The 18,666-nt window shown below is 43.4% G+C and overlaps 2 protein-coding genes across 4 annotated transcripts in view; one reads left to right on the top strand and one right to left on the bottom strand.

The window, feature by feature from the left end:
• Positions 1-18,666, bottom strand: part of LOC311260473 (uncharacterized protein) — a 125,762-nt gene that overhangs the window by 2,258 nt on the left and 104,838 nt on the right. The gene's annotated exons all lie outside the window — the stretch shown is intronic.
• On the top strand, positions 8,781-12,988 carry irx5a (iroquois homeobox 5a). 2 transcript variants are annotated; one of them, XM_084350386.1, is made up of 3 exons: positions 8,781-9,542; positions 10,508-10,913; positions 11,636-12,988. In XM_084350386.1, exons 1-3 carry the CDS (start codon positions 9,300-9,302, stop codon positions 12,343-12,345), a joined length of 1,359 nt encoding a protein of 452 aa, XP_084206512.1. In that variant the 5' UTR covers positions 8,781-9,299; the 3' UTR covers positions 12,346-12,988. The 2 variants fall into 2 exon arrangements, with proteins under 2 accessions (XP_084206512.1, XP_084206511.1); XM_084350385.1 differs by having other exon boundaries at positions 8,781-9,557.

Here is an 18,666-nt window from a genome sequence, read left to right as displayed (position 1 = left end):
GAGGGAGAGGAGAGTGAGCAGAATTAGATGTCCTGCGCCCGGCGAGAATAAAATCAAAAAGAAATTACACGACGGCACAATCTTGTGACACTAAAAATAGCTGGGGCAATATTATTTTTCTCCTGATGTAAAATTAAAATGTCCGTCGTCTTTGTAGATGCCCTAGCCTGCGATCTCTCCCCCCCCCCACCCCTCCTGTTCTGAGTGGCGAGGAAGGGTGAACTCTAAGAACCCTGTGTGCTCAGTCACTTCTGGGCCCATGCAGTCAATAAGGCTATTTCTGATCTCCGGATGGCTAGGGTTTCAAAGCCTGTTTAAATGGGCTCCCACAAAGCCGGAAGCACCAACCTCAGTCCTCTCCCTCCCTGTCTTTCTCCTCTCTCTTTCCTCCTCCACTCTTTCTCTAAATATTGAGCTCAGCTTGCCTACCCCCTCGGTCAAGAGAAGGGGAAGGGGAGGGAGGGGAGGGATGGAGAGGGAGAGAGAGGGGGGGGGGTCCTCCCCTTCCACATGCATGGTGGTGAGGAAAGACAGGGAAGCGCAGGGTCAGGGCTCCCGGTGCTAAGCTGTGAAAGGCAAACGTTTGGCAGAGTAATTACACGCCGCACTGCTCTGGGAGTGATTAGTGATAGTTGTCTGTTCAAAGTGTTTGGAGCTCACAGCCTTTATGGGCCACGCTTGCCTTCCCTTCGCCTAATGTTTAGATTGCATTTGCATGAGGAAGAGAGTTGCATGTGTCAACATAAACAGTGTGTCTGTGAAGCTCACCAAAGTGTGCACTTGCTCGTGTTCCACCGAGGCTCAAAATATATTTTAGTATAATATCCAGGAAAGATTATCAGGCTACATTATTGCGGCGTATCTTCCGCAGCTCATCTAATATGATTTTATCTTTGCCAGGATTGTGTTATAATTTTGCATTTAAGGGCCAAAACTCTTAAATGTATACATAATAAAATATCTATATAATCTTGATCTCTAAATACTGCTTCCAAGCTGCATTACTAACACTGTATACCCTGGTAGCGAGCCTATTTAGCACTTCCTGAATATAATGCCTCCACTTGGCACGACAAAATCCTCTCCATTCCCAGGTCAGGTGACACTGCGGTGCATTGCAATCAACATGCTCAGGTGGTGCGGCCCAGGCTGCCAGCCTTTGATGTCCTTGCTGTGTTAATGTTGGCTAGCAACGCTGTCCCAGCACAGCCTGCAGATGTGCCTGCAAGCTGTAAGGTGAGCGGCAAACACTCCTGAGTAACGTGTCCAGTTGTAAAGCACACCCCGACAGAGGGTGTGGCGGGGGCGGGAGGGGGTGTAAACAACAGGAACAGACGGATACAAGGTAGCAGACATGTGGGATTAGGGAATTAATGATGTTAGCATTGGAAATGTTTTGATATCAACAGTCATTCTGGCAAAAGTCGTTCCTCTCTTTGTTGAATGGAAAACACATAATTACGTGACTCGAGTTCACTTTTCTGATGTTCTAAATAGACATTAACTGTGAACGAGTGGCTTTGTTCTCATTCTGTCTCTTTGAAATGAAACACAGCGGTATTTACTCAAGTACTGTGCTTTTGAGGTACCTGTACTACTATGCTACTTTATACTTCTACTCCACTACATTTCAGAGTGAAATATTCTACTTTTTACCTCACTACATTTATTCTGTACTGTAGGTACTTTGATTTTACATACAACACTTAAGATCAACTCATTTAATATGATGCATTGTTGTAGATTAAAGGCCCTTCACTCACAGGTGTTTTCACTTATGTTGCTGATTAGACCTGCTCATTTTAAAGCTCCGCTGGGATGTAACGTCAGGAACATGAGGCCCTGAAGTCCAGAGAAAATATTATCTTGTCAGTCATAATAATGTGCGTCTACAAATTACTATCTCGTGTGCAAAGGATAAAATATATATACACATTATGTACTGTATATGTATATATTTTGTTTCAGCACCTTCAGTTTTCATAATTTTACACTCTGAAAAGTACCATTTTGCATAGTGAGTACTTTTACTTTTGGTATTTTAAGTACATTTTGCAGGACTTTTACTTGTAACAGAGTATTTTTACACTGTGGTACTGTTACTTTGACTTAAGTAAAGGATCTGAAGACTATCCACCACTGGATTCACGTGCAACAGATTTTTAATCCTATTGATATCTTCTGGGGCCTTAAAAAAAAATACCTCAACAAATCAGAACAGTGTGTATCAAAGGGATGATAGGCATCGTATTTCAACACCTTATCACCCTAATCCCGACACAAGGGCTGACTTTTTGACACAGGCAGGAGAATTGGGTGGCAAAGCGGAGGAGAAACAAACACAGCCGCGGACAGAAAAGGAAATACCTCAGGGACTTTCTGGGATTGGGGAAGAGGTAAGACGGTACCTGTAGTGCAATCCCCTCCAAATCTGCACCAGGTGTCAGGCATTAAGGAGAGCATCTCCGCTTTGGCTTTCCACGTCTGGCTCAATCACCCAGGGCAGTGTGTCAGATGTTGGACAAAACTGATACTCTCTCGAAGAAGAAGAGGAGGAGGAAGAAGAAGAAGACCTGGGGCTCTGCACAGTACAGAGAAGAAGGTTTCTAATGGTAAAAGTAGAATCTGCACCGTGCCTAATAAAAGTGCCCTTTTGCAGAGGTAATTTCATTATTTTGCCTTGATTCTCATCAATGTTTGACATTTAAATATTCAATTACATGTGAAATTAGTCTACTGAGAATACAATACATTGGAAAGACGGCAGTAAGACAATAAAATATGGGAAGCAGAGCTGAACACTTTGGGGTTTTAATGAGTTAAGATAGATTTAGAATAACATTACACTGTATCCCATTGAGGTTTCCAGTTAACTACAAAGACAATTGAGCACTGCCTATTCCCCGAGTGATAACACGAAGCAAGGAGTATACTATAGAATGCTTAGCTTGATATTAATATTACACTCTCAATCGTCAAGACGAGGTCTAAATTGAACACCTGGCACTGTCTCAATTTCAAGCAAGTGAGCTTTTTTGCACACGCAATTGTCCTGAAACAAAACAGTAGCGGCGTAATGGTTCAGTACCAAGAGAGTGGGGGGAGAACATAGAGCCATGTTGGCATTGTTGTTGCCACAGATTATACATGACACACCGAATAAAAGGGGCTGATTGTAAGATGTTTAAATGTATCAGAGGCATGGGAGAGGAAACTTAATGCCTCAGCACTGGGAGATGGAGAATGCGACTGGGCACGTGCGGAATGCAGAGTGGCAGGAGGAAAGCGGCAATCTAAATTTCTAATGCTGAGGATGTTTCCCATTCTGTGTTTATGAAACATGGCTGCCGGGACTACAAAGGTAAGGGGATACAGCATCAAAGTCTGCCCTGACAAAAACAAAAAAGCAACAATGCTGCAGTGGAATGCACGACAGAACATAATACTCCACCTCCTCCTTCTCCTCTCCCCTAAGCAGTCTCATTTGATTACAGTGCAGCAGGCCCCAAATCAACCCCTTAGTCCCATCTCTCGCTCCCCGCCGCTGCTGTGAGTAGGAGGTAGAACACAACTTGCCAAAGTGGCCCGGGAGGAGAGGTGATGTTGCGGAGCAGAATCCCTCATTTGGGGAACAAAAAGAACATGGGAATGGGTGAGCCGAGGTGTCCGCGGCAAGAGGGTGGAAAGTGCTTGTTGTCTCGAGTGCGGAGACCGAGGCAGAGACTGCATGTCTGATGGCGGGCCAGGCAACGTATCGTTTACAGGCCCCCTCAGCAGAAGCCCCTCGCATGTCCGTCTGCAGCCACAAGAGTTTGCCCTCTACTTAAGGCAACAAGAGTCAGGCTCAGCATTACAAGCCTATTAAAAGATACTTTTAATTATGCCCCGCTCTCCCGGGATCACTTCTTCCGTGAACTCTGTGTTTCTTTGGCATGTGCACTTAGGAATGGCACAACCAGGAGCACGTGTTGTTTTCTCCCTCCAATTAAAGGGCATGTTGACAGATTAAGGCTGCTTCTGGTTTGTGCTCCACTAACGCATTTAGAGAAAGATGATGAACATGGAGGGAGGAGGAGGAGGAGGAGGAGGAGGGGGGGGTCTCAAAGAGAGAGAGGGAGAGAGGGAGAGAGAGAGGAGCTGATAGAAAGAGAAAAAGAGAGAAAGAACATGCACATGAACCCTGAGGGATTAATGTGTTTACATTACCTGGGCTGTGATCTATCACCAACCTCGTCAACTTCTATTATGCATCACATACATAAGCGAGCAACAGACCTGGGAGCCCCTGCAACTCACTCATACTATTTCAATTGGATTAAGTCAGTGCAAATATCTAGGGCACAGCTCCCACACTGTGGTTTTAGCATTCTGGTAGTCATTTGATTTGTACGTTGTATCACTTTACCGTCATGCAGGCATTGCAGGAGTGCCTCCTACATGCCTCAGGAGCTCTAAGTAGTATGGGATTTAGATGATTACCATATGGCACCTATAGCACCTTCAAAACAAACATGCTATTGAGCTGTAGGTCTGGTTTAGAAAACAGTCAGGCAACGGGGAAGCGCTCAGATCATGAATCAAAATGTACAGGTACACACCGGTGAGAGGAAGTGTGTGGATTCACCATCTGTGATATTCACTGACATGAGGTTTGCTCCGTCCCAGCTGTAGTAGCAGGTCTGTATTGTGTGTAAAACACTCAGTTGGAGAGATGCTGACAATGGAGTCTGCAGCAGGGCCCCTGAAAGAGCTCATAGTCACACTCAGGCTTCATTATATCCAATCAATATTCGTTTAGTCACTGAGCCTATTGACTCATTTTTGAAATAATATTACAGGTCATTTGTCTTGTCATGGAGTAGGGAGAATTATCCCTTTCATACCATCCCCCCATTTGGAAAAAGGGGGTATGGGGTGAGTCTGGGTACGCCCTATGTATACAACTGTAAATAAATATTTTTGATAAAGCACTAAAAAATCAATGGGTGCTTCCTGTGATCCATCTCGAGCGAATCAATCATCATCTGCGCGGCTGACAGTGTGGTGCAGCAGGACGGCGTGGCAGTGGGAGAAGGGTGCAATCTTTGTCTGATACCTCTCATTTTGGAATCGCTTCTCATAATAGGGTCATCATTTCATCACTTAGCCTATCCAGAGCCCTGCCACTCAGCCTTGCGGGGATCATTGGGAGTAGGAAAGGGGGTGGGGGGGGTGAGGGGGTGCAGACAGGCCCCATCAGGAGTAAACCGAACACACACACACACACTCACACACACACTCACAGCTCCATGCATCTTCATTCAGGTCAATAAAACAAAAAGAGATCTCAGGAACAGAAAAGAGATCAGAGAGCGGATTCTCTCTGCTGAGAGCCAGATCGGCTCATTGTGCTTCATGTAAATTGTGTGATTTTCAGGGTTGTACCGAGTTGTGTTGCAACTCATGTGAGCAATGATTGTGATATCAGAAAATTCATTTAACCTTTCTATATAAACAATCACAGAAGTGTAGCGACAATAGCATTTCTAAAAAGTAGAACTGAGCTGATTGAATGAAAAGTAAGTAATTGGTAAATAAAGTGAATTTAAGGGGTGCTGTGGTAAAGTTTTATCTGTGTGTGTGTGTGTGTGTGTGTGTGTGTGTGTGTGTGTGTGTGTGTGTGTGTGTGTGTGTGTGTGTGTTGAGGCGTTTGGCGTAGAGCATTTCACTGACTGCTTGGTGACATGAGAAGACTTCCTCAACATGGATCTGAACAGATTTAAAACAAAGACAAACAAACAGTGAATTGTCATTTTTAATGCATTTGAAACAGTGTAACAGTGTCTAAAATAAAAGCACACACAAAAAAACCCCACTAAACCTGCAGTAACCGCTGATGCCATGCCTATCACATTTTAAAATGCATAAATAAAAAAACGGGTCAAATTACTGCTGTACTTTCATAATAATAGCTAATCAAAGCTGCATAGGATGCCAGTTGTTTAGTCAAGCAGCATAGTGCACATATGTTTAATCATTTAATAACCCCCTCTTCAGAAAAAAAAAAAAAAAAAAAAATGCAAGGTCAAAAATAAATTACATCCATTATTTGCAGCAGATCTCCCCAAAGCATTTGGAGCGAAAACTGTTTTGAATTTCAATTGGCTTCCAAGTGGCAAAAGCCCTCAGCTAATACATCAAAGAAAAATTGGTGTCAACTAATCGGTTTAGGACACAGATTTAGAATGGTTAAAAATCCCATGAATACTTCAAGCATTTTTCTCTGTACACCACTAAAGCCTTGGGAGCAGTGCAGCTGACCTTGTGCGCTCCAGAAACCTGTCCGCCACTCGACATTAACTGACTGTTTAACTCACCCAGCCGCGCAATTAGTCCGCCACGACGCATAATGTTGTGTAATAATACCCTCTATATCCAATTTAGATTACACTTGCTCCCTCAGGCATTTTTAAGTGGCATGCATCATCTTTCATTCACTTCGTCTTCTCCTTTGCCACGTAAAGCCTGTGTTCGTGCGTCGAAACGGAGCTCGTTCTCTCAGGGATGTAAAAAAAAAGAAGATAATAAACGATAATGTAGAAGTTACAAGCTGTCAAAACAGCGGGCGCGTAAAGATTTAGATTCGGATCAGCACATTGCGTGAGGAGCAGCCCACTTTTACGCATCTAAAAAACACAGACGCACCTTTCCATATATATATATATATATATAAAGCGCCAAATGAACAAAAACTATACTCACCTACACCTCCTCCTTTATCAAGTGCAGTGCTGCTGAGAGGTGGAAGCAGTTGCCATAACCTACTCCTATTATAGGCTCCGTGATCTCAAGTTATGGGTCCTCCTCCTACTTCAGAGAGCAACTCTGAACCAAAACGCGTTAAGGAGGACACATGACACGGGCTCTCTCCTCTTAGAAACTCCACCGCATCTTTTATGCAATAAATAAATAAATAAAATACATAATGTTATTAATTCTGAACGCCATTTTTATTTTATTTTAAACACATCACATGGCGCGATGGGATAAAATCGTGGACGTTTTCTCTTTTATATCTCGGGACAATAATTTCATTAGAAGCGGGATACACCCGTGTCTAATAATGACGTTATATTGCGCCTTTTCATCAGCTTCTACATAAGTAAGAATGTCAGTACCAGCGGATTCAGTTGCTTCTTCTTGTATCTGTTGTTATGAGAAAAGTTCCGGCAATTAGTTGATTGTCTGCTCACTACAGGAGGCTGTGAAACCGGGTCTCATCGTATCACTGTCATCTGATTAGGGCTATACTGTAGGGTCGCTTTGTGTATCCATCCTTCTTTCTTTATCCCCCCCCCCCCCTCTCTCTTTCTTTTCTTTCTGTTTTTTTTTTTTTTTTTTTTCTAAGTCCGCGTCGGCTCCCACTGTACCAGCGTCATCATTCTCTCTGCTCTCTGGAGGGTTTTCAGAGCGTAAAAAAAAAAAAAAAAAAAGGAAAAAAAAACACGTGACACCGTGTGCACACACTCTTTAGCAGCGCCTACAGCGATCCCTTTCGGCTTATCGGAGACTTGAACTGGAAAGTCAATCACTGGAATGAAAATGGCTTGTAGACGCTTGAAACACAGTGAATAATATTCATAACAGCGCGCTAATATGTGTTTAAAGCCAAAGACGCGCAAAGACGATGAATTGAATTATAAGAGCTTACTGTCATCATCATCATAATAATAATAATAATAATAATAATAATAATAATAATAATGAGCCATCGCATTCCAGTCAGTTAAATATAAAAAGGTAATATCCGATAACAGTGGCATATTAAATAAATCTAAGCTGTCCAGTATTTCAGCACTGAAACGTATCTGCAGTGATCAAATGAGATTACAGCCACTGGTCCGGGCGGATTTGGTGTAGTTGGCACTAATCTGCCCTGGCTTGAGGGTTTATGACTTTCTTGGGAGTGTGTATCTGACTGGGTTTATTCTAGGATCTATTGCAAAAACTATTTAGCCGTCGCCACAGCAAATCCTCTCAAACACGAGCGACGGGCGCAGACAACACAACACTTCGACTACCACGACACATAAAATGTCCATCAGGCAAAGTTTGTTTACACAACAACAACTATTCTGACGGGGCTCGACCGGCCGACTCTTTGCGCCATCTTACTTTAGCTTATTTTTTTTTTTTTTTCAGCGTGTCGTATATCTTACCGATGCAATATTCATCTGGCGTTAGAAAAAGTTGACCTGCAACGACAGTAGGAAAAGAAATCCATTTTGTAAACTTCCCATTGCGGATTTTAACACACAAGGCGCGCAGAGATCGAGGATCATCATTTAACGCACACACTTCAAATTACGCACAAAGAAAGAATAACCAAAAAAAAAAAAAAAAAAGGAGCAAAGCAGTGGAGCGACTGTTTAATTCCTGCCGGTATCTTGCAAGCCCCCATATCCTGGCACACAACAGCCCGATTTGTTATTGATCAAGTGTGAAAGTGACGGCTTCGTATTTGGGGGGTGGGGGGGGGGGGGGGGAGAAGAAAAAAAAAAGAGAGAAGAGAGTTAGGAGTTGACAGTCTCGCATGATGTCGCCATCCGAAGGGGGGCTGCCAGGCGCACTTGAGACTTACTGCAACGAGCCTTGTTAAAGAGGGGAGAAAAAAATAGAGAAATAGAGAATGAGAAGGACTGTTAGTTAACGCGAGAGAGGGAGGGAGGGGGTGAGGAGGAAACTGAGAGAGAGAGAGAGCGAGAGAGAGAGCGAGAGGGAGAGAGAGAGAGAAAGAGAGAGAGAGAGACAGAGAGAGCATGGATTTGGGCAGGGCTGTGGTTACCCAGCATAAGCTTGCCTTTTCCTTCGGTGACTACACCCCGAGAGGAGGAGCGTAGTAGGCGTCGGGATCCTCAATTTTTCAACTTAGCATCTTGGCAGGACATTTTCCCAAGCAAAGCCCCCGTCCGACGGGTAAAAAAAAAACTTCTGCGCGGGCATGAGAGCGACGGTGCAACTCAGATAAGGGAGCAGCAACAGCACAAAAAAAAAAACAAAACCAGACAAAACATCCGACGAGGCTGTGGCTGGCTGACTGGCAGCGACCAAAAATAATCCATCCAACATCCGAGCCTCTCTTTATTTAATCACTTTTACTTTTTTTTTTTTTTGCCTTCACCATTGTCATTTAGAAGGTGGGGGGGACAGACAGCGGGTCTGCAGACACACGGCTCTATGCGCTCCGGCAGCAGCGCATGAGAAAATAAAGAGGGGGGAAAGTGCGCAAGTTAAGTGGCTCATACTCTCCGGGCTCCAGCATGGCGTATCCTCAGGGCTACTTGTACCAGCCGTCCGCTTCTCTAGCCCTGTATTCCTGCCCTGCGTACAGCACCAGCGTTATATCGGGACCCAGAACCGAGGAACTTGGGAGATCCTCTTCGGGATCTGCTTTTGCGCCCTATGCCGGATCTACTGCGTTCACCAGCGCCTCGCCAGGCTACAACTCCCACTTACCATACAGTGCAGACGCGGCGGCAGCTGCCACATTCACCTCGTACGTGGTGAGTAAACTAAAGGTGATTATTCAGTCTAATAGGAAGTAAAAAAAGCTGATGATACTAACTCGTTAAACAAGCCCGAAGTGTCCGCTCTGCATTCGGAGCCAAGCGATTAGGAGAGAAAATGTGCGTCACCGAGGAGTGCATGGATATAATATTACAGCCTGTCAGGTCCAGGAAACATGTTGTTGAGTAAACAGAACTAATTTAACTGAACGCTGTGATATTATATGGCTCCTTTGTGAATTGTAGTTTTTTATGACAAAATAAAAAAGTAGGCAATGTCCAGCTGGAGCTTCTGCGCTCACAACCGACTGCAACGCGCCGTGATGGCAATTTAGGTCACTGGTTGTTTCTTATCATCCAGTTGTGCCAGCTGTACAACTTAAATATTGCAACTTTCGACCAAAGAAAGAAGAAAATTGTGCTTTTGTTTTTAGTCGTATTCTCGGTGAGCGATATCACAGCAACACAGGTCATTCGTGCAGACTGGGGTAGACAGGCCTGGGTATTACAAAGACTGATCGCAGAGGAACAGGCAAAGGAACTGCACGTTAGGCCCGTCATGTTTAATGTCAGCGCGTTATCACAATTTGCAAATTGTATTATTTTAATGGGGAGAGTTAAAGCCTCTGCACGATGACATCATAATAATTAAAGACGCACAGAAACAGACGTCACAATTTCTAACACAACAATCAAGTTCCGACAAAACTCCAGAAAACACTCACTGTCAGCCAGTGAACTATTTAGACCAGTGTGCTCGTGCTTGTGCGTGTCTGAGCGTGTGTGTGTGTGCGCGACAGAGAGAGTCTGTGTGCGCGTGCATGTCCACGCGTGTGCGCGTATGTTTGTGTGCCGGAAGTCATTCTAACTATTTTTTTAAGCAGTCTGAAAAATGACCGTGACACAACTTTTACACACTTTTTCATTTGTGTTCATTGTTTGTTTGTTTTTTTATATCACAGAGCTCTCCATATGACCACACTACGGGCATGGCCGGCTCGATAGGATACCACCCTTACGCAGCACCCTTGGGCACCTACCCTTATGGTGACCCAGCATACCGTAAAAACGCAACCCGGGACGCCACCGCCACCCTGAAGGCCTGGCTCAACGAGCACCGCAAGAACCCCTACCCAACCAAAGGCGAGAAGATCATGCTGGCCATCATCACCAAAATGACCCTCACCCAGGTGTCCACCTGGTTCGCCAACGCCAGGAGGAGGCTAAAGAAGGAGAACAAGATGACCTGGACCCCCCGGAACCGGAGCGAGGACGAGGAGGAGGACGAGAATATCGACTTGGAGAAAAACGACGACGACGAGCCAAGCAAGCCCACGGACAAGGGAGACTCCACAGACACAGAAGCAGGTCGGTGGTGCAGAGGAAAAAAAAAAAAAAAAAAAAAATCATCAATTTTTCATCGCAGTCGTTTCCACTCAGGGTGCAAAATTGATTGCTGGTTAATGGTGGTATATTATTTATAATGGGACAATTGCTTTAAATAATAATCACCTTGAACTCCCCTCGTTTCACTTCTCAGGGGCTGAAATTGCTGGTGACGCAAAGTGTTTAGCAGTCAATTTATCTTTAACTGCATAATAAGGATACAGCTGGTGTGTTGCGCCGGATATACGGCTGGAAAATATCGCCTTTGTATGATAATTATATCCCACTTCTGAACGCTCACTGAATGCTTGAATAACTTCGATAGCATTTCATGCGGATATAAATAATAAAATGTCATTTGTACATTTTAAATAAGCCGACATACTGCACTGCTCACAGTTTTAATTTGCACCACATTGTTCGCGTTTGGGCAACAAAATTGGGGAGAGTTCACCTTTTTTTTTTTTTTAAGGCTGGCACGCGTCTTTATGAGGACGATTTATAGCACGCACGTAATTACTGTTTTTAGAGGAAACGTGCATTAGCAGCCTAATTATTTTCATGCATCCGAGCGCAGTTTGCTGTGGTTGTTCGCTTGACTCACGATCACCTGCGACACGTGTTCCAGTTTTTATCAACGTTTTTTAATGTTCCGCTTATTTGGCAGTAATTCTGATCCCTTTTTTGTTTTATTTGTGCTTTAGATCATAAACTGCTGAACCCAGGGGACATAGGCTGTGACAGATTTAAAGAGGAAAACCACGGCAAAGACACGGATCCCCTTCTGAGCGACTCGGAGTTAAAAGACCAGGAGGAGCGGACTACAGAGTTGCTGCCGGATTCCGCGAAACCCACCACTTCGTCTCCCTCGGCGGTGCCCCGGGGGAACCAGACCGTTGCGCAACAAGACAAGCCGTCAGATTTGAGCCATGCACCGGGAACGGTGACCAGCAACGTGACCTCTGTTATCCACTCGCCCCCCTCAGCCCCCAAACCCAAACTCTGGTCCCTTGCGGAGATCGCCACGTCCTCAGACAGGTGTAAGGGCAGCGGCGAGGCGCCACAGGCTTGCCCCGGTTTGGGCCAGAGCGCAGTAATGGGCACCAACGCGTCTCCATCACGGTCCTCCCCTCAGTGCCCGCTCCCCAACAGCACGGTCCTATCCAGGCCTCTGTACTACACCTCCCCTTTCTACCCCGGCTACACGAACTATGGTGGCAGTTTTGGACACCTTCACAGTAACCACGGCTCGGTAACCACGGGCTCCACGGCACATTTCAATGGATTAAACCAGACTGTGTTAAATAGAGCAGAGGCTTTGGTAAGGGAGAGCCAGAAAGTCAGAGGCCAAACGCAGGTAGATCTTTGTAAAGACTCCCCTTATGAACTAAAGAAAGGTATGTCAAACATTTAATACCTGAATATTTTCCACTCACCGCGGACTTTTATTTATTTTTTTGTGGTTGCATTAAAAAAGACAAAAAAAAGAAAAAGAAACAATGATGAAGCAAAATTCTGAGAACAGTTATTTTCTGAGTAAATGCTTATCCTCAAATTTTTAGTTTCTGAATGGTTAATCCTAAAAAAAAATGTAACAAGAATGGTCTTAAATCGCTGCAGCCGCCTGAGTCTATTTGTATTAAAGACTAACATGTATATTTAATGTAGCATTTTTGTATTTAAAATGGACAACACACTATCTTTGAAGTAAATTATGGAGAAAAAAAAAAATATCTTTGTGCAAGCGATTATTTTTTTGGGGGGGAGCAGTTGGCTTTGCCTGATATGTGTCTAAAGTGCTTCAAGGCCAATTAATTTATACGAAATATTAATTAAATTTTGCACCGTGACAGATGCTTCAGTGGTAATCATCATCTCTAAATATTCTGAGAGCTCTGGAAAGGAGAAGGCCTACATTCAGAGGAGGGGTGTTGGAGTATCTGAACAATAAAAGGGTTCTGTTTGGTTCTGGCTGGTGCGAATATTTAAAGGGTTGTTTTTGTGAATGAACAATTTTTTGGAAACAACACGGAGGTATGTTTTGGTCTATGGCTTATTCCCAGATATTTTTTTTTGTTCATTTTTCCTTTACAACCAGGGCCTCCTTTTTCCTTTTCCTTCCCTTTTTATACTTGAGCACGTTTCCAACAGTGGATATTGATATAATAACAACACCGAGGCGCAGTTATTTAACCCAATTACCTTTCGTGTTTTATGCAGAGCAATCAGGTGGTGAACTCGGGTAATGAGCTCGATTTTATGCCAAATTTAGACCTCATTACTATTTTCCAAGGCGTGGCAAAGCTGTTAAAAAGGGACGCGACCATGCATTTAGAACATACTGCCCTATTATATATCATTAATGGAGAGGCTCCTTAATGGCGCGTTAGATGTGAAACACTGGTGGGGTTTTTTTTTTTTGGAGAGAAGCGGAGGAGCGCTGTCATGCACACAGTGTGAGACAGGCAGGCAGGATATTATTGTAGTGTGCAGCCGGTAAGCCGTGCAGGCACTGTCCTCTAAACTCTTCCAACTTCTGCAGGTAGGTGTCACACTTGCTCCTAAATTCAGGGGGACTTTTCTTTTGTTAATCCGTCACGGAAAACCCATCCCTGATCAAATGGCCTAGTTAAAGAAAAAGGAAGAAGAAGTGGAGCCAATGGGGCACACAGTGATCACAGTTATTATAAGGATTATAGCAACTTTGACAAGTGGATAAAAAAAAAATTATATATATATTTATACATGAGCGACATGCAGGACAGAGAGAGTGATATTTCCCAGGCACACTGGAGAAAGACAGGTGTTGGTTTTATGTTTGTTTGTTTGTTTTCCTGATGATTTCTTTAAGTTTAAGCTCAAGAATGAAAGAAATAGAAACATATTGTCTTATAAAAATTATTATTATTATCATTATTATTATTAGTATTATCCTGAAGCCTCCACAGTAATGGAACAGGTGAAGGCCATGAGCCTAAATTTATTTTTTACAAAAACACGACATGTTTTTTAAAATATTCGTTTTTCCAGTTAATTTTGAAGTGCAGTGAATTATTAATATTATCACTACGATTATTATTATGATTATTAATGTTGTTATTGTTGACCTCCACTGAAGTGGGACAGCATGCTCTTGTTTATGGCTGCCATTAATCTCTATAGTTTACTTTCCCCTTCTCCAATTTGAAATCTCCCCTGAGGTTTATATAATTCCCTTAGCCTTAATGTCCTCTATTCGGGGGCCCTCTATTTTAATCTGACAGAGTGTGCTGGAGCAGTGATTGCGACACATCAGCCGGCTAAATAGCATAATTATGTTTTGGATTTTTTTCCCCCCTCCTCTCTCTGCTGATCCCCGGGGGGGATCTGAACTGTTCGATGCAATGTCCCCTCAGAGAGTATTAGAGTTTTATTAGAAATTGCGTTGTTTTTTTCTTTCTCGGAATTGATTGAAGAAGTAATGTTTCACAGGGACAATATACACACTGTTTCCATGCGGTGTAAATCATCCGTGTGTGTGTGTGTGTGTGTGAGAGAGAGAGACAGAGAGACTGGGTAAATACTGTGACGTTTATATGTCAAGTAGGTTTTTCAGGTTTGTGTGTGTGTGCATGTGTGTGTGTGTGTGTGGAGGGTGTGTGTGTGTGGAGTTACAAGCTAAAGGCAGAGTCGGTTGATGATGTTGTTAACTCTGCTGATTTAAATGCAGACGGGAAATGCTGGGTGGATGATCATCTAAACTGCCAAACAAATGGGCAGGCGTGATAAAACATGTCTGACTGTCTTCCTCACTATTGACACAGCTTAAAGTATTTGACCTTATTATTTTTTTTTTTAAATGTACAATGCTGTTTTGAGGCAGAGATGATTTTGTGTTTGTTTGCTTGTTTTTTTCTTGAACCCAAAGATCCTCAACATTTTTCTTTTGAGCTTTTTTTTTGCTCCCCCAGCTGTCTGAAATCACAAAACCAGTGGGAGAAAAATAGCACTGGAGTTTGCACTGTAATCCATTATTATTATTATTATTATTATTATTATTATTATTATTGTGGAAAAGCTAAATCAAATATAGCAGATGTATTTTTATATCATATATTGAAGAATCCGCGACAGCTTTGATGTCACTGTATTTCAGCTCAGTGTTCATTAAAAGGCCTCGTCTGAAAAAGGAAGAAAAATAATAATTAAAAACAAAAAAAATTACATATTTGATCATTGATTATACTTGTTCTATTCCTGTGCGTGATAAAAGCCAGCCAGTGAACCCTCCAGATTACCGGAGGAAGCGGAGCGAGAGAATATTTTTTGCAGCACCCCCCCTCCCTCCCCACTTTCCATCAGAGAGACTCGGTGTAGCCTACAGGGGAGATGCTCCTCTGCAACTTTATACAACTTGGTCCCCGGCTTCCCCTCCACTTTGAATGGCGTGTCGGTTCATTGTTGGGATTGCTACAATGTGAGAATACTAAGTAGGGGGTGAAACCGTTCCCACGTGTGAAAATAGGGGAAAATAATCCGACAGCAGAAGAAGCACAAGAGAAAAAGAGGAGGATAAGGTCTGCACCCTTCACTCCGACTTTGTTGAGCGTTCAGACGCAGATTCGCAGACTGTTTGGGGCGGGAAAAATGCTTCTTATTACTGTCGTCATATTAATTATTATTATTATTATTTTCCAAAACGGAATATAAAGGCCTTTGACTGCACGTGTGCCTACAAGGGCCACGACTCATGCGTAATTTACATTTTCTGATTAACTTTTAAATATCGGTCCTGGACCTGACACAGTGAAATGCACCTTTTCCCGACACATGTGTTGAAATCGAATAAATGCATAATTAGTGTATTGATGCGAGTAAACAGCCCCCCCAAAAAGGAAAAAAAATAAAAGTGACATAAAAACAGTTGTAGGCCTATTTTTGGTCATTTGCAGAAAAAAAAAAAAACAAGAAAGCAACAGCTTCTCTTCATGTGTGCATATTTACTCTAAAAGTAGACTCGACATTTATGTGTGTGTGCTTCGGTGTGTTGGGGTGTCACGAGGGAGACTTCCAGTGGGGTGACTGGAAATAGTGCTAATATAAGACTAATGAATAACAAGAGTAAACCGTGGTTTCTTGTTTGTTTTCGACACTTTTGGGAACGCCAGGATCTAATGAAGTGAAAGTTAAGTCTGGCATCTGTGGCCCCGTATGATCCCTTTATTATTGTAATTATCTGTGCAGCCTTGGGCGGGTTTATCAGAGGTAAAGCCACGTTATCCAACGATTACCTAACATTCAATTTTAGTTGTCCGCTATGTAATAGGGGCGATGTTTAGACCGCTAAAACTCCAACTTTACGCATTTTTTTAAAATATAAAACTGCACCCAAAATTCACAGCACCTGCGTAATCAAGAAGGATATATACCTACTGTACATTAAGACGTTTTAAAATGCGTAATTAAATTGTTTTTTAATTAATACACCTGCGTGATGATCTAAAGGAGATCAGCTCAGCCATCACTGGTTTTGGCACTATCCAAAAACGCACCCTCCTGCAAAACTACACGCCTGAGATATCAGTAGTTTGGCAAGAGATTTGCAAACGGGGGCAGACTTGTGAAGAAAACTTGGGAGCAAACAGATTAGACACCTGCCACTGGACAGCTCCGTGAACGCCTCTCAAAACCGCTACTGTATGTCAGAGCACAGGGCGAAACCAGAACCTGTTGATAAACACGCTCCCAATATCACTGAAGGATTTACTCAGCGGCCCGAACGCCACTCCGTATAAACAGCCCACAGATAAAAACGTCCTGCTACACGATACAACACGCACGAGCTTGGTGGGGGTCAAATTCAAACTCAAATGCGTAAATAGACACCCGCTGTACTTAACCTGCACAGATTATTACAGGGGGGGGGGGGCATCATCAGAAACATGAGTGGTGGTGCCAAATGCCGTATAAAAGGGGGCTGAAATAAAAGGAGAGCGTCTTTTTTTTTTTTTCTCCCAGAAAAGGAGGGTCGGTCATATCTGTGACTGAAATGCAGTCGGCTGTGGAGATATTTGTTTTCCCTGGATTTTCACGTTTCCTCTTCAAAAATAGCCTTCAACTTCAAAAACCGAGCAGAAATAAAAAACAAACAGTGGGATGTTTTACAGGGAGCAGCTGTGCGTCTGTGGCAGGCACACTTTTATTTCTCTATATGATATATACATTGTATTTTCCTTAAGTTTATTTACATTTCACCATAACAAATAGTTTATTCTTGCTCTGATTTGTTTTTTTGTTTTTTGTTTTTTGCAATTCTTGCATAATGTGGCACAAGAATATGTGGAATCACTTTTTTCTTTCTTCCCTTCATTTATTCTGAAATGCAAAGAAGTGAGCGACTGTTCTTTAGTGAGCTGCAGTGAGGACTCCAGTACCTCCTCATGGCTATTTAATCATCATCATTCCCTAAATGAGAGGGCTAATTAAGGACACAATATTTCAGCTTTTAGTCTTCTGGCGAGACTGCATGAGACCTGAGACTGGAGTCGACAGGATGTATGCACTGCGCTCGGGTATAACAGCCTGTGAAACAAATTCAATTTTTACTTTGAATCAAACAATTGACTCCTGAAACGTGTGTCCATTCACCCACTTTAGGAAACCCTAAAAAAAAAATCATGTCAAGGTAATATGAGTCTCAAGCCTTTGGCACCTCCAACGTTCATGTTAAGTGGAGTTATAAAACGCTCTTGAACACACTGTAAAGCGACCCAGATAAGGTGGCAAAGAGTGATTTACCACTATTTTTCCGCACTTCACGGACTGTTTTTCTATTTCTCCCTGGAGTTCCTCTGGGACAGATTACACGTGTAATTTTCAGCTGTGAGATGGTTTAAGTGTCCTCCCCCCCCCAACATAAATAAAACATTTCTATGAAGGGGAAAAAGGGGGGAAAAACATTAGCGAAGAGTGATGAACTATGAAGTCCTCGGAGGCCAGGGGTTCAGGTTGGGAGAATTGAGGGATTCAGTTCCAGTGGCAAACAATAATAAGCCTATTTGGGAATGGATGGATTATTAAATGTGTTCATTAAGCAAAATAAAACATAAATTAGGTTGTTTTTTTTAAAAAAAGGTGGGAATTTAAATTCCAAATGTTTCAGCTATGCAAACAAGTTGTCTCATTTTAATATATAAATGACATGACACACACAAACACACACACATGCACACCCACAGAGCTCTACTCTGCGAGCACCTTGACTCCTTGAAAGGGGCTGCTCATTGACCAATCTGCTCTGACAGCAGTGTGGCGTGAGCCTCTGACCCTGTGACTGCAAAGGGTCTGTGTTCAGTGGCCATGTAAGGGCTCACTGGCGCCCACACTGGGGGTTTCTGCCCCTGCCCTGGAGGAGGTGACACGCACACACACACACGCACGCACACGCATTACAACGCACACACGTGCAGGAGGGGGATACAACTCCACGCCAAAGCCCCTCAGGTATGCACAGCCACAGAGCAGTAAGTGTGTGCATCCAGTCTGGAGGTGGAGACACCGGCAGGTTCTTCCTCCTGTGCCTCTGTACAGGTCGTGTCTGTGTCCTCGCCTGGCTCCTCCCTCGCTCTGCTCGCAAGGTGAGCAAGTTCAGCACAGCCACTCCTGAAACACTGACTAATGCCTTGTGTTTTATGACACAGCCCTGCTACCTCACACAATGCAGCATCCCGCTCGGCAGCTTCCGTCACACCATGCG

The sequence above is a fragment of the Pagrus pagrus genome (assembly GCF_965226575.1).
Source record: "Pagrus pagrus genome assembly, chromosome: 1".
Lineage (NCBI taxonomy): Eukaryota > Metazoa > Chordata > Actinopteri > Spariformes > Sparidae > Pagrus > Pagrus pagrus.
The sequence above is the reverse complement of the archived record's forward strand: the minus strand, read 5'-3'. Positions and strand labels throughout refer to the sequence as shown.

What these genes read in the sequence shown, in the direction of transcription:
- irx5a (XM_084350385.1), top strand. Translation starts at nt 9,300, where the DNA reads ATGGCGTATCCTCAGGGCTACTTGTACCAGCCGTCCGCTTCTCTAGCC. An exon ending in ACGTGGTGAGTAAACTAAAG is followed by an intron (nt 9,558 to 10,507) that starts GTGATTATTCAG and finishes TTTATATCACAG; the next exon opens with AGCTCTCCATATGACCACAC. An exon ending in CTCCACAGACACAGAAGCAG is followed by an intron (nt 10,914 to 11,635) that starts GTCGGTGGTGCA and finishes TTTGTGCTTTAG; the next exon opens with ATCATAAACTGCTGAACCCA.